The 17,199-nt window shown below is 38.1% G+C and overlaps 1 protein-coding gene across 2 annotated transcripts in view; it reads right to left on the bottom strand.

Moving 5' to 3' along the window:
- The window catches only part of GPSM1 (G protein signaling modulator 1), a 2,081,362-nt gene that overhangs the window by 663,607 nt on the left and 1,400,556 nt on the right, over nt 1-17,199 (bottom strand). For both annotated transcript variants that reach the window (XM_044058046.1, XM_044058047.1), the window contains exon 10: nt 6,809-6,879. In XM_044058046.1, coding sequence (XP_043913981.1) covers nt 6,809-6,879 — 71 coding nt within the window. The remainder of the gene's footprint in view (nt 1-6,808; nt 6,880-17,199) is intronic.

The following is a 17,199-nucleotide window of genomic DNA, read 5'->3' as shown; positions in this document are numbered from 1 at the left end:
TTCATCTCCTAATCCCCAGCTTACACTACCAGGGGTAACAGAACTTGTCAGAAATTTGGGATGCACGGCTAGGCTTAAAAAGGCCTCAATGGTTGTTAGCCTAGTATGCACCAATGAGAATAAATTAAAAGAAGAGAGGACTCTAAAAATGACTTCCATTGCAACACAAAATATGATTAATAAATACCATAAACAGTAACAAATACAATATGTCTTGAATGCTTCAACACCATCTCAAAGAATTTGTAATAGTAGTGCAATAGTGTAGTGGTTAGAGAACTCGCTTTGTGAGCAGTCATTCTGGGTTCGATTCTCACTATAGCAAATTCACATTTTCCCGGGGATCACGTCAGTCGCCCTGCTAGACAGGGGTCCAGGGAAGTATATATTGTGGGAAGAAACATCCAGGGAATTGTTTATGGCTAGGCTTGTATAGGCCTTAGGGTCGATAGCCTAGTACCAACCTATGAATGATCCAATAATTTAATCTGCACCTTTATGTTTTATTGTCATATTAGAAGTACTGTGTTTTGTGCTATCCTGATCTCCTAGTGGTTGCTGGGAATTATTTTCATGTCAGGCAACCTTCTTTGACTTTGACAACTGTTTAAAGAGAAGATTCACTATCACTGAGTAATCAATTTATTCTGTGATGCATCAAACACTGTTGCTTCTTTAGAATGCACAACAGAAAAATAAGTTTCATACTTACCATAACGTTCCATCTATGTTGTCCATTTTCATTCTTCCTCAACTAATGGGATCAGATTAAATCATCAGATTTGACTTGGCTGTTTTACTAGCTCTTAGTCACCAACAAACTCTCGACCTCCTTCCCTACCGATAATGCACCACCCTAACATCACTCAGATCTTGTTTGCAGCTTGACAGGAAGCCTATACAAAAGTACCATAACTGGAGTTCAATACAAAATACATAGGTGTCCTGAAATAGCTCATCCCTCCAGTAGTCAGTTATGAAATATGGAGATGGATGGTGGGTGTAGAGCTGAGGAAGAAAGAAAATGGATAACACAGATGGAACGTTATGGTAAGTACATAACTTCTTTTATGTTGTCCATTTTCATCCTTTCCTCTAAAGAGACAGAGTCCCCAGCTATCTAAATTCCTGGGAGGGCTATAAGGAAGAATATACCCGAGTACAGCTCAGCCAAAGGCTGCTCTTCCCCTGGAGACCAAATCTAGTTTGTAATGAGTGATAAAAGTATGAGGATTTGACCAGCTTGCAGCTGCATGTATATCATCCACAGAAGCTCTAGCCTGGAGTACAGCAGAAGTTGCCATACATCTGGTTGAATGAGCCTTTAATGGTTTTGGTAGAGGGAGATTCAATTTGTTATAGATAAGGGAGATGCAATTTGTTATAGATAAGGGAGATGCAATTTGTTATAGATAAGGGAGATGCAATTTGTCAGTCATCTAGGTAGAGTTACTTTTGTAACTGATTCACCCAATTTATAATGTGCAATGGAAATAAATAACTGGCCCGTCTTTCTAATCTCTTTTGTTCTGTCTAGGTAGAAGTGTAATTGTCTATGAACATCCAATAAGTGGGGTATATATTCCCCTTTAGTTGTATATCGTGGGAAAAACACTGGCAAGTTAATGGATTGTTTAATGTTGGATACTGACACCACCTTAGGAAGGAAGCACTGATATGTAACTTAACCATATCCTTAAGAAAAAAATCAAATATGGGGGCTTAGAAGAGAACGCTTAAAGTTCTGAAATTCTTCTAGCAGATGTAATTGCTACTAAAAAGACAGTTTTCCAGGTCAAAAAATTAATATCATATTTATCTGCAGGTACAAAGGGAGAGTCTATTAAGGCTTGCAGTATCAAATTTAAATCCCATGGGGCATGGGGTCTTTAAACAGGGGTCTTAGCAGAACAGTACCTTTCAAAAATTCTTTGCACAGTTTAGAGGAAGCCAGGGAAGAATTTTGAAATCTCACACAAAAGTTAGAGATTGCTGCGAGTTGAACTTTAATGGCTGATGAACTAGCACCCTCATTAAACAAACTCACTAAAAATTCTAGAACAGAATGAATTGGAGCTAAAAATAGGTCTATTTGATTCTGGTCTGCCCAATAAACAAACTTTTTCCATTTACTCCTGTAGAGTGTCCTAGCAGAAGGTTTATGGGAAGATAAAAGAATGGAATGAAGAGGGGAAGAAAGCACTGGTTGCTTGGCTATTAAAGGAATCAGAGAAACCACTCTGTTAGTTTGAGATTTGAGACATCTGGGTGAGGCATGCCTGTTGTGTGGGACAGAAGGTCTGGAATTGGATCCAGAATCAAAAGTGGGTATAGTAGATGAGGCCAAAGGAAGGGGAACATAATCTAATGAGGCCAGTAAGGTGGAATGAGGATGACTTTGCTCTTCACCCAGGCTGCTTTCTGAAGGCAAGACCAAAGGGCAGTGCTTTGAACTGATAATGACTGGCTTCCAGCCAGAAGCGTAAGTAACTTCTGGATCATTTTTTCATCTTTATGTGATAGTAAGCATCCTGAAGATCTGTTGAGTGCATCCCAATCATCTTTACCCAGAAAGGGCAGAATGAACTGAACCATGGCCATCGGGAACTTTCTGTGTCGATCGGACTTGTTCAATACACTGAGATCCAAAACTGGTCTCCAGTCCCCTGTTTTCTTTGGCACTAAAAAGAATCTTGAGTAAGTTCCGGATTCTATCTGATCTGGTGGGATCTCTTGGATGACTCTTTTTTTTTTTTTTTCTAGTAGCTTTTGGATTTCTAGTGGTGCTGCTGCTTTCCTCTGACTGGGTGAAACATCTGTAATTTTCCTTAATAACGGCGGAGGTAGGGAAAAGGGAATTATATAACCTGTAGAAATAATTCTCTGCACTCAACTGTCTTTTGTTATACATAGCCAGGCTTTCTGGGAAAAGAGATAAGCGACCCCTGACTGCTTCCAAAGGTAGGCAATCAGGCCTCCATTCAGCAGTGCTGAAAGGATCTGTCTGAAAAGAAATCTCTAGACCACTGGTTTTGCAGGTCTCTTCTGCCATGGGGGTGTCATATTCCATTATCGATTCCCCCAGTCTCTAGGAAAACTAACTCCACGTGTGTCCTGGAAAAGACCCTGAGATTTTCTGAACCACATGTTTCAACCTTCCCTTTGATTCCTAGAAAAGGTCCTTTGAGGGGTCACAAAATGCATGCCCACAGCACAGAGGGTCTTTCCATCTTTCTCACACCTGTAGAGTGTGTCCTTTACCATGGGGCCCAACCAGAAAGTGCCGTCGATAGGAACACTGACGAACGATGACTTGAAGGGCTCTGCAAAGTCACACAGGTGCATCCAGGCATGCCTCCTGATGGAAATGCCTGAACCCGCTGGCCTTGAGGCGCCTTCTGCAGCTTGCGAGATAAGACTCATAGACAAATTGGCTATAGCTTGTATAGTAGCCAACTGACAGACTAATGAAGATTGAGCCTCAACAGTTCCAGTTCCATAAAGAGTTTTGGATAATTCTTTAATCAAATCTCTTTGTTGCCTTGTAAAATGTGCTAAATAGTTCAGTGATCTAAGTGCTTCCCAAATCTTTCCACCACATGAAAGAAAAAGCCAGTGAAACTCCAAAAAAGCGATTTAATAAACTGCAAATGCAAATCACACACACGAAACTGCTCTAGCGCCTTGGCTTTTACAAGCCTTTTAAATAATATGACTCACTTGTAAAATCTCACCCTTTAAATACGACATTAATTATCACATCAGTGAACATTTTCAAAATTCTTTATAGGTGCATCACTACAGGAAACATTTCCAATTACATTCTTGATTAAGTCCTGTAGGGCTCAAAGTATTACATTTCAAAATAAACACAGATTTCTTCCTTCTCAATTTTTTTTATATCTATCATTTTTAAATCATCCTTTCAAACCTGTTCCAACACTGCTGCCTGTAATCCCCCAGGGTCCCCTCCATGTTTTTCTAAAAGGTGCAAGGCAATTGGACTGTATTCACTGCCTTTTTTGATGTCACGTATATGCTCTTGTAACCTTGTTGCTAAACTTCTCTTACTTTCTCCAATGTAATACTGATTGCATGGACATCTCAAGCTATATACTATTCCTTCACTTGCACAGTTATAAGTACCTGTTGCTTGATATTTCCTACCATTTATATATCAAAAATTGTTTCTTATGAATGAACATATTCTATATTTCCCACAGGGAAAAGTTCTCTGTTGGCTTATTTCCTTATATCTGGCGTTATTAGGTAACATAAATGCTCCATGCACCAAGAAATCTTTTACATTTCTTCCCTTAATATATGAAAATTTTATTTTTATATTATAAATATATTCAAGCCATTTATCATCCCTTAAGATGTCTCAACCATATTTCACCTTCCTGCTTCCCAAATGTATCACCCTTGGCTCTCTATTAGGAGGATGGACAGTGGAACTCTGCTCACCGAATTCCTTTTTGTAGCCTCCACCACAACCATGGTATCTACTGGAACCCCTTTAATTCAATATTCCTGGCCTACTAGGGGAGCCAGAATCTGATCTGGTCTCTTGGGGATTGGCTCAATTGTATCAAGTTCCTTCCATGCGCCACCCATTTGCTTTAGGATTTCAAGAATGTCTCCAAATGGTATTTAAGAACTACAAGAAAAAGACTTGTAGAATAGAAAGAGAATACCAACAACGGTAATGACAGAGTTTATACTATGTGTAAATAAGGGTAAAAGGGAAGGAGATAGGCCTACCATGATAGTAGAAAAGTTTTACACTCAAAATATAAGAAAGATAATGGAAGAAACACTTTAAAATGAAAAGCAAAGGTTAAAGAAATAGTTATTTGCAAAGGCTTTTAGAGAGGAAATATGAAAAATTGACTTATCTCTCACTGCAAACCCGAGGGCTGAAGACAGTCATGTTGAAATGCTAAAGTGGTAAACGAGATCTGAGGGATGTTAGGGTTGGTGCATTGTGGGTAGAGAAGGAGCTTGAGTGTTCAGTGGTGGCCATGAGCTAGTAAAATGGTTGAGGTGGATCCAAGGGTCAGATCTGATCCCATTAGTTGAGATAAAAATGGACAACATCAGATCTACCTTTACATGGATTTTCTAGATGGGTACACTCTACTCTGCTATTCAGTTATACTACAACCACTGGCCCCAGCTAGGGCATTAGTCTGTCCAGTAGGCTTTTCCCAGCAATCACTGCAGTTGTTTTCCCAGTGACATATTTAGGTGTAAAGATCTGATGTTGGGTGTAGAGTTTCTGGTACAATGTCCAACATTTTCATTCTTGCCAATTACAACTGTACACCCTTATATGTTCTCCTTTGAATTATGAAGTCATTAACAGTTTATGCTATGGCAGATTGCACCTTATTACTGCTATGAGGATGCTGTGAAGGCACTAATAATACCAGAAAAGGGCAAAGGACTACAATAAAACATCTGTCGATAACCCACCTCTCAAGAAGCCAGTCACCACAATGGAACACTCTCTTTCCAGTCACCATTAACTTGCACCAGCTTCTCTGAGTATAGTAAGAAAAGATGTCGACAAAATACAATGACTCAAGACATAAAAATTATTATTAGATCAAGGATGGCTAAGTTTGGGGGTCTATATTAGAACATCGAAGTTTCAAAACTTCGAATGTTCTAATATTGAACCCTAATTCAGCGAAAGCTGAAAACATCGAACATACAGAACAGTGAATTTTTTCCTAGGGAAAAAATTTGCTGTTCCAAAACTTATACACACAACACAAGCACACCAAACAAACAGCAATCCACACACATACACCTAAAATCTTACACCTAACCCTACACTAAACTATACACACACCACTAACTATCCACTTACCTTAACCCAAACCCTAACCCTAAGGTCCGTCACTATCGCACACTCACCTCATCCGCACCCTAACCCTAACTCACCTACCCTGTCCTAACCCTCAAGTCCACACAATCGCACACTTACCTAACCCACACCCTAACCCTAACTACCCTAACCCGCACTCAATCGCACACTTACCTGAACCCGACCCGTAACTTTCCACCACAGCGCTGAAAATACCAAAGCAACAGAAACGGACAACCAAATTCTTTCCCTAAGAAAAAAATTGTTTTTCTGTTGCTTTGATATTTTCAGCTTTCGCTGAATAGGGTTCAATATTAGAACATTCAAAGTTTTGAAACTTCCATGTTCTAATATAAACCCTAAGTTTGGCAGGAGTGGTACTTTCTAGTAAAAACAAGTCAAGTCATAGTAAAGTTTTACTGTATTTAACACCTTTTCTTTCAGTATATATATAAACAATTTGTCATAGTTGTTTACATTAAAACACACCACCACCAATAAATAAGAGCTTGTAACCATTGATTGACATTAACTACACAGTGTGGTTGCATGCTTTGACAGTTCTGGTGGGGTCTCATTTAATACTCATAACAAACATGCACGCACACAGCACCAATAAATAAAAGATTGTAACCATCGATTGACATTAACCACATGGTGTATTTGCATGCTTTGACAGTCCTGGTGGGGTCTCATTTAATACTCATCACACACACACAGACACACACACAGACACCACCACCACAACCAAATAAGAAATTGTAACCATTGATTGACATTAACTACACAGTGTGGTTACATACTTTGACAGTCATGGTACATCTCATTTAATACTCATATGTGCTTCAAATCACACAAACACAGACATTTACATGCACCAGCAATGATTTACAGTTCCCAGATAAAATGATTAACTATTTAACAGTCTCCTACCTTTTCTGAGGAATACTTCCAGATGTCCAAGCTGTCCATACTGCTCCTCTGTTGTGTCTTGGGCCTTGCACCTGGAAGTAATATAGACTGCATTAAAACCTGTCCTGATGGTCTTTAATGCAGTTCAGTTGTAATGATAAAGAGAAAACAAATCCCTACTAAAAGTCATTAAAGCCTCATGAAAATCAAAGCACATATAAGAAAAAATGCAATACAGTTTCAATGTATACACTAAGCATATCTACAGCTAAGCACACTTGTTTTAAAATGCAATAGCATTTATTGCATTAGAGAATGCCTAATTTTAATGGTATACACTTTAAATGTCATTAGCTACTATATACCAAAGATTAACTTACAATGAGTTTCTATATTAATGAAATTATCTTGTACTGTACTCTGAAGGAAAAATACTTTTAGTAGGTCAACATTTAATCAGCTCAGGAGCATGTGACTCTTTCGCAGCTGAAACATACATTTTTTTTATTTTTGCAGAACAGATCAATTGTCTAACAATCAAAAATAACTATTTCTACAACTTTCAATACATAATGTACTGATGCTTACACACTTTCATAATTGTAATTTTGGGGGCATGCCAAATATCACTACCAAAAATGGTACATCATTTTGCAAGTTTAATGCACTACATGCTGGAAAATGCAGTTTAGTACACTGCAATTAGCTACTGCAGTGTAATTGCTAAACAGTATTTTTTTTGCATCATTTTGACATCTATGCCTACTGACCATCAAGCTTTTAAGGGACCATCATTCAATCAACCATGAGGTTACTTTGTGCTTTTTTGTCTTCTCAGCAATGAGAGCATTTTTCATTTATGGACCTAAGCCCTTCCCACTGGTGGTGACATGATCACTCTCCATCACCATGAGGGCTGCCTAATTCCCCTCAGTCTATGCATGTGATCTCGCACACACGCATACACATGCAGAAACATACAACAGGGTCTGCCATGACTGGCTTGAGTAGCCACGTCCACACCAGCCAACCCAACTTCCCACTGCATGATGAGTTTCCACTCTCCAGTGAGGCCCTGTCATTGTAGTTGCAGTTTAAGTCAGCCAAGAACAACCATCCCTCAACCTCAGGATGGGCATGCCTATCCTCCATGCTTCCATCAACAAGAATGCAGTAGATATTTAAACTTGGGTTGCCTGGGCTGTAATTGGGGAAGTATTTCTTCAGTCCACTACTGCAAGCTCCATTTCACACTGTAGTTGTCAAGTTAGTTTATAAAACTGATTGGCCAGTGTCACCCCATTGGGAAGCTGCACAGTAATATACAGTTGATCAAATAAGTATGACTCTATAAGATATCTAATGCAGGATACTGATTATCTACATTTCACGTGTGGTTCATTTATCTTCAACAGACTACTGTAAATCACTGATGATGCTTTGTAGATAATCTCATGTGATTAATGACCTCTTGGTCATTGTATATAACCATAAATCACCTCTGAATCTCTTCTCTGAAGGTTGTTAGTAGCTTTCTGGAAATATTAAGAGTACACTAATTGTAGGACTGCACAACAAGCCCTAAGTGTTATTCCTTATAGTGTGTCTTTTCAGACTGGCTTGTTGTTTATCACCCATCCTAAGAATCTGAATTCTTGTGTACTTCTGCTAAATCATGCAGCCATCATACGTCTTCATAATAGTTGGTGAACATGTGCCCAAGTATAATAACAGTTACAAGGAGTTATTTTATTTTCAATGTAGTAAATGCAAAGGTGAGTACATCTAAATTAATAACTTTTTTCAGTCATTATCTAGGCCAAGAGGCATGAAGATATAGTGGTATGTAAGTTAACAGATTCAATTTCATAGATTAATTCATCAATTGTAGTAATTATTGCCTTCAGGAACCTTGACTGCCCTGATCTCCTCTTGATATTTGTAACTTCCTGTTAAATATCAAAACATATGGGTTCTCCTGATATTATTAGGAACCTTATTCCATAATACTTGAAGGTACTGTGTAATACTAAGGGGAAGCTTATTCCATAATCTTGCACGATATTGTGCAATACATCTGTTATATCTTTATATTATTCATATCAATTTTAATATTAGGATCCATGATCAAATTCTAGCTGCCCCCACCCCCTCCAGCAGCGCAATCCAGGCAAAGACTTTCAAAATAAATTAGATTTCACATCAAGTTATAAACAATGTAGAGGTCATATTTAAGTAATCAATATAAAATGGAATTTAATGACGGTTCCTGAAGCCTATCTGAATAGTTCTGGTTTGCTAACCCTGTGATTCTTCAAGGAGGGAACCATTGTACTGTTTTCAAATTATTTCACATGGCTTGCTTAAAGGCTACATAATGCAGCATTGCCTTTAAAAATGGATATGATCAGTCAGGGGACAGAGTGGTTTTCCTGATCTCCCTGAAGTGAGGCATGCCTTTAGAATAAGATGAGTCTGTAGACTCTGCTTTTATAATGTTGGTAGATACATACTGGTGTTATAATGTTGGTAGATACATACTGGTGAAAGTTTAAACTGTTTCTTCTACTTCTTCTAGATGTTTAATGTTAGTGTTCTTTATTATTATATGAACATTTATTCTGAAATCATAACTTATGTCCTTTTTGTCAAGCCTCATAATGCTACAGCTACTACTATTAAAGGTAAGGCACTTACCAATTAATTGCACAAGGAGTTTATTTTTTAATGTTGCCCTCCTTTACTAAAGTAATTATCAAGATTTCAGTCATCACCCTATCTGAGTATGCATAGCCCATTCCCACTTTTAATTCATGAGTAGAATAGCACAGAAATTAAAGTGAGACCAGCTCAGAGCCCTGAGGGAAACCACTGGTACTGGGTTAGACAGAGAGACCACCACCCTGATTTTTTGTGCCCTGTTGTTATTCCACTCAAGGTTTGTTTTGTTGAATTCACCAGTATATCTGTGTTTTGTCAGTATGCATTCATGAACGCAGATGATAAGGGTATCGTGGAGCTCAATGACAGAATCTTGATTAACGGCCTTATTTTAGTCAGTGAGGAGACTGCACCAGGGTTTGCTTTACTTCTGCTGACTACACAGTCACTAAAATGGGATAAAGCAAACGCATTTTGCTGGAACTTTCTCTGAAGCAATTTACTGAAAGACTTCCGTCTGTCTGTGCTTGCTTTAGCAATAGCCACTAAAAGTTCATAGTAGTTAAAATTCAAAAACACAAGATTTATGGCTTAATCATTATTGAGAAAACTATTGTGTTTGCTTCCCATCTCTACATGAACAGAATTTGCAGAGCCACACCAGTTTTATCAGGAATATTGAAATGGCATGATTCTCTAATGTTATTCATTCCTGTAACTTCCTCTAAAATGTCGTCAGCTTCTGATGCACTAGAAACGGATTTGTAATCACTGCTTTAGTTTGATTCAGTTTAAGTTACTACGACATATCTAAAATAATAGATCCATGCAGACTCAATCACACACACACACACACACACACACACACACACACACACACACACACACACACACACACACACATACAGACACATGCTTTTTAAAATGCAGCTTAGACTTTTCCTATGCAGGTCATTTAATTTAAACTTTCGCCCTAGAAGAAAACTAAACTCATTGATTTTCTTCTTCACTTTCCAAAAGAAACCTAAAACTTGTAAAGAATCTTTTCCAAAAAGGATGTATCACACAAAAATATACAGTTACAGGCATATCCAAAAACAGAAACATGTCCCTGTGGTAGCTTAGTGAACCTGGTTACACATAATTTGTCACCTTAACTGTATCATTTGTGACATTTAAATAAGACTCTCACTTTTAGAATTGCTCAGGCATCCAAAAGTGTTTTGATTTGTACCATCTACAATAAGAACCAAGAAAAAAATGACATATAGTTATCCACGGCAAAGATGCCTAAAATAATTGAAGAGCTCAGTCAAATAAACTAAAAGCCAGCCTGATGTGTATAGCTCATCTTACCTCAAAGGACTGGACCCGCTTCCTCCTTGCAGTCTGGCTGACTTGACTGGACACCTCAATCCTCAGTGATTTGCCAGAAAACCACACATTTTATTTGTAACAGACCAAAAATGTGAGTCAGAAATCTGGACATTTTGCGAAAATCTGGAGAATTGAGAGCTATGCCTGCAGTGGTAACCCATTAACTTTCAGGGAGAGTGAACAACAGAGCTGCAAACAAAATATTATTTACAAGTGAATAAATACAAGTTTTTTATGTATATAAAATAGCTTCCAAAAAGAGAGAACCTTTTTGTTCGTTTCAAATAACTGTATCATATAAGTGATTGATACTGCATTCTTGGTCAAACTGTATAATTGCTGATTATGTTGATGTCGGGATGTGGCTATGGACCTTAAGTGTAACAAGGTAGGCTTGCAGGGGGGATTTGGGTATCTCAGCTTTGCACTCATGAAACTATTAATGCATGGAATTTCTTGAAAGACATTTCAAACCTTTTTTCTCAGTCATTATGACTTCTGAGGCTTTGGCTCTAGGGACAGTGCTCAAGAGTCACTATAATTATAACCATAAACTGGATGAGTTCAAGACGTGTGGGGGCCAAGACTAAGGTGGTCAAATGGCTTAGGAAAACTTATTCAACTAAGTCAGACACACAGTCCTGGGCCTTCTAGTTAAGGGATAAATTGTAGATAATTATATTTTGTTAGAGCACCAGTTCTGCTCTGTCTGTTCTTTTTACAGAGTATATCAGTTGAGTGTTGTCTGTAAGCCTTGTTAGCAGGTTGGCTTTAGCCTTAGGCAAGTTTTGTCACATGTATAAGAAATTATGGTTTTGTTTAGTTTTCATCAGAACTAGCTAAACAAGTTTCCTGGACATATTACAGCTGCATAAAGAAAGTAATTTCATTTCTTAAGAATTACCTGATAATTCAAATATACAGGGAAGTCTAAATATGTAAGGATAGGCTGTGGATCTCACATGTACTTCAACTTTTAAGCAGATATTTTAGAGGAAGATGCCAAATTCAGATCTTCTTGAAATTATTTTTTCTAACTGTGAGGCTTATCAGAAAAACTGGACCTGTGAGCTTAAATGCAGTTTAGTGACATGTCTATTGGAGCAGATTTCAGAAATAATAATGCCCACATAGTTCAGTAAAGACCATAACAGCTTACTTGTAGTGAGGATAACAACCATTATCGCGGAGTTCAAGACGTGTGGGGGCCAAGACAAAGGTGGTCAAATGACTCCTTGTTAATTAGGCTTATGATGGGATGGTAACAATTCTTTTTGTAGAAAATGTATTACAGTTGGGGTCCATAGGAAAAAAAAACGACCCTGTGAGCCAAGAAGCAGTACAGAATGAGTATTGTTTCATCTCAGCAGGCAATTCAAAACAGTTTAATAGGAGTTTTTTCATAAAGGGGATGAGAGTTGCTCTCTTCTAGGGCTCATCACAGTTACATATCTCGATTAAGATATTCCATTGATTCCAAGATCTTCAGCCATACAAATAATAGTTGCTAGTAACAGCTGGTCCTATGGGCAAGAAAAAGGTCTTTAGAAACAGTTACAACTAATTACTCAGACAAACGATGACAAGGTGACTGGACTTCAATAATATGTGTAATTGCAAGTTGTCTTGAAGTGCAAAAATAGTGTGCATCAAAATGAATATAAATCATCATACAGATCAGGCCAGCTTACAGGCACAGTGTAGTAAAGACACCTAGATGCAGTCAGCCCAGGAAGTCAGAGGACCCCCCCCCAGGAGGGAAGAAGACAGACAGATGAGAAACTGAGTCTGGTTTGGTAGGAAGGTCCACATGGAAGCAGTGGGTGTTTTCTGAATGATACAAGCACCTACTACTGAAACACAATGTGTACTTGCACATGGTACCAACAGAATGTCTGACACTGCAAAGGACTGAAGATCTGAGTTATTAATTAGCTGCTTCCAGTGCCTGTGGTACATGGTTTGATTCCTTCCACCTTCATTTGCCTACTGTGCGACTCTGAGTAACACATTTAACCTGACGGTTCTCCCAGTTCACCCCTAAAAAGGGACGATTTTCCAATGAACATACCCTGTCAATCAATCAATAAATCAATTCCCTGTCAATCAATCAATAAATCAATCAATCAAAATAAATAAAATATATCTTTTAAAAAGAGTTCTTGAGAAGAAAAGAATTCAGGGCACAGCAAAATAAAAAAGTTACTAACAACCCCCCCCCCCAAAAAAAAAACAAACAAACAAAAAAAAAAAACAGAGACTGAAAGGGAAAAAGCGAGGAAAAAAATACTTATCTCTTAAGGTTAGGATTGTGCAAATTTTCATGCTGAAAGAATATAAGGTAAAGAATTGCTTGAGTGGGATGGGGACTACATTTTTTCCACCACCACATGAAACAAGTATTTACTGGGGTGTGTATAGTCTGTAGTGTTTTATTTACTTTGGAAGTGACACTTTATGTATTTAATAAATCATTAAAGAATGAAATTATATTAATAGAAAAAAACATCATCAGCCTCCCAGTTTAATGCAAGCATTACATTTATTTCCCTATTCTGAACTAGCCTGAGATTAATTTTGGCTTTGGTTAACTTGTTTTTGCTCTGAAAGCCTAAATCATGTTTCCAACTGCACAATGTGTCATTTGATTGAGAAAAAAAGCATTTATTTTACCTCTGCATTAACAAGCTCAAAATACAGCACCCCTTTTAATATCTGCAGTAGAAATCAAATGCAAATACTATGGTAGCTAGCACAGCCATTTTCCTCCCTTCCTCCTTGTGATGAGGGAGATGCCTCTTCAATCCTTGAAATGATACTGGTTACCCATTCCTATCTTTTTATCATTAGTCCATCTCTCTAAGGACTGCTATACTTCCCCCAAAACTTCCCTCAGCAACTCCCATGATCCCATCTGTAGGAACATCTATATTCCTTCCTTCCCAATGGTAGCTTTGGATGAGTTCATAGGTTCATAGGTTCATAGAGATGAACCTATGAACCTTCCTTCCCAATGATAGCTTTGGATGAGTTTGCGGTCCAGGCCATGGTTGGCTCCAATCCAGCCATTCTGGCTTAGCTTTAAGTGAGAGAGATCATGTACATGTTCCCTTCCTAAGATGGCAGCTACTCTGTAAGGTGGCCCATAACAGCATCAGCTCTTGCTATGGCCTTTACAAGTAGTGTTGGTGACACAGCTCTCCTTCATTTGGAATACAAGTCCTAGCCTGTTGAGTACTTATTCAGTTTCCTCTCTTTGTAACACAGATCAGCAGTCCTCATTGGTTTTATTAATGGAACAGTGTTTCTGGAGTTGAGGGCACAAAGTTTACACAGCGCACTTATGCTACTCTATGGTTGTCATGGGGTCTTTAACATAAATGGTTAGTTGCTTTGATGGAGTTCACCACCATTAACTGAATATATCACTTTGTAGTTATGGTAAAAACAAGATCCAGCAAACAGTTCTTTTAGGAGTAGTGACACTGCATAAGATGAGCACCCTGAGACTTTCTATCCTTTGTGTAAACTTCTATAAACAGGTAAGGATGCTACAACACTACTGCAAATTATTTTTGTGAACTCCAACATGCATGCAGAATGCACAGCTTCATCAGTGCACATGTTGACATTTTAAGACTGCGTTTTTTTTTTAATTTTCATTTTAAAGCACACAGTTTCCTAATCAATGCTTTTTAAGGCCTTGTAAACGAAGAAACACCTGCATATTAAGCTGCAAGCAAGAAACTGTGTGTTGTGATAAGTGTCAGACTGATCTATTCCCGTATATCTGTTTAATGTGAAGGCTAAAAATAGAAAGCCATTTAAACAACACACTACTGCTTTGGCTTTAGGTTATCGGTAATAGGTCTACAAGTGTGCTTAACATAAGACCTGCTTTGCTGGCACTGATTAGAACATCCAGGCTCTTTAAGGCTTTGAAACTGAGCTTGTGGATAAGAAAAAACGTATTTCTGGCACCAATGAATGAAGCCCACAGCAGGCTAGAGATGCAATGTGCTGACATGGCAAAGTTTGACGAGCTTTATATTGTCACTACTTGTAGTGTGCCAAACTCTCCACAGCAATTATGACTGAATTCAAAAGAACCCTTGAAGCACTGTCAGTACAGTTCTGATGGAATGCTAGCACATAAATTAATGCAGCACTCCCCTGCCTATGGCACAGGGATTAGCTACATAAATGCTTGCTGCATTGTGATGTAACAGGATGATTGTTTCAGAAGAGAAAGAACATTTATATACAGGCTGCATGTTTCACAAGGACCTTGAATCCCATTAGTTGTGATTTGATAATAGTTATCAGATCTGGAACACTACTGATCTCTTCTTCTGTTTCTCCAATCAACAGATTTGAACTGACGAAAATCAAAAACATTTTTTTTTGTTTAAAAATGCTGGCATTAAAAGAAAGAAAGAAAGAAAGAAAGAAAAGAATGAAAAAATAATCTCTTTGCTGGTCTGTACAATATGTTATCAGGAATTTTATGAATTAATGAAGTCTGCAACTGATTTATAATGCCATCTATTGAGAATATGGCATAGTGTCTTAGGAGTCTTATATAGCAGACATGTAAAAACTGAAGAATATTGCAAAACAGAATAAATGATTTTTAAAGAGGTGAGGATGGTGAGATGAGTCGGGGGTTCCTAAAATCAATGTTACTATTGTTTTAGAAACTAAGCTAGTCATAAAGGGCAGAAAAGTAGCAAATGAGAATATGAGGTACACCTCAGGCTATGCTTAAAACACTGCATCAGCATTCGGTGCCAGAGTGGTACCATTTTGACATGGTAACATATTATGTATATCTGTCCACATGCTGATTCTAGTCAGTTTTGTAGTCAGGCAGAAATTCCTATTTAGGTATTACCCTTATTCAAACTGTTTACACACACACACACATACGCACACTCTCTCGCAAGATGGGTAAATGACAGAGGGAACAGTCTGGTTGCAAATGTACTAGTGTTCTGAACTGCAGCATCCTGGTTTATTTGAGCTGACATTTAAAATCCATTGATACTGATAATATCTTGGGTTAATGCATCTTTATTTTTTTTAATAAGAAGCAGTGAATCGATAGAAAGTCATTTGTACATGTTTACTATTCGCACTATTGCAAATACAATGTGCATGATTCGGTACATGCATCTGCTCATTCATCCATTCCTTTCATGACACCCTCTTAATCCTGTTGTAGATGATGGAGAACCAGGAGAAAAGTCCTGCCACCAATGTGGATAAGGCAGAGAAGTAATTCTGAACAGGATGCCAGTCTATCATAATGGAGACACAAACACACACAACACACACACACACACACACACACACACACACACACACACACACACACACACACACACACACACACACACACACACTTCGAAAGGCTTCCAACACACCTACCTACATGTCTCTGGGATCACTTAGGAAAAAAGCTGGACAGATACATGGGGAACTGTAGACGTCTTAAAGAAGGCATCCTACTTGGTAGCAAAGACAAAGAACAAGGCACTGTGAGGTAACAACAGCTAGTATGTTAAAATAACAGCCAGGGCAAGCCTGTCAGCATTATTGCTTGTGCTTTACCACCTATTCACCCATCAGTAATGGACTTACAAAAGATGTTCTGGTACACTTCAAATTTGTTCATGTAAATTCAGAATTTTTTATCCATGTCAATGATGTTGAAGTGCTATATGAGCATAAGACTTGCTGTTATTTATGAATCTACTCCTGTTATACAAGATTACGTGATGGCAACATTGGAGCACATTGGTCAGTCCACTGATTCCGGGTCTAGCTTCCAAAAACTGATTCTGACCAAAATCACTGCATGTGCAAGTGATGTTCCCATATTTCTCAACTGTACAGATTTTCGGAGAATGTCCAGATTTTTTTGCATTGTATTTTTGGTCCATTTTTCATAAAAGTATGGGTTCTGGCAAATTAGTGGCAAATCATTAAAGATTGAAGTTACAAAATAATGACAGACATTTGAGTTTCAGACTTCATACCCTTCAGAAAATTTATACTAATGCAAAACCTGTTAGTTTATCAACTTTCTAAGTTTGTGAGAGAAATATTTAAAATGTGTCCCTTAGGTCTTTGTTCCACTTTTATCTATGGCTTTATCCAGATTTCTGGCTCTAAGAGAGTGAGAGGTATGCTTTCTCCTCTATGTCTGGATGATACAATTTCTTCCCATTCCAAAGATATGACACTAAATTTAAATAGCTACTCTAAATGTTGCCTATGTGTGTACATTTGTGTGTACCCTGACACAGAGCTCTTCAGTAGTTATGATTTCTGCTTTACAAGCCTGTGTTCCAGGATACAATTCCTGCATC

Source organism: Protopterus annectens, chromosome 16.part0, assembly GCF_019279795.1.
Source record: "Protopterus annectens isolate FY-2018-M chromosome 16.part0, PAN1.0, whole genome shotgun sequence".
NCBI lineage: Eukaryota > Metazoa > Chordata > Ceratodontiformes > Protopteridae > Protopterus > Protopterus annectens.
This window is presented reverse-complemented; position numbering and strand designations above follow the sequence as displayed.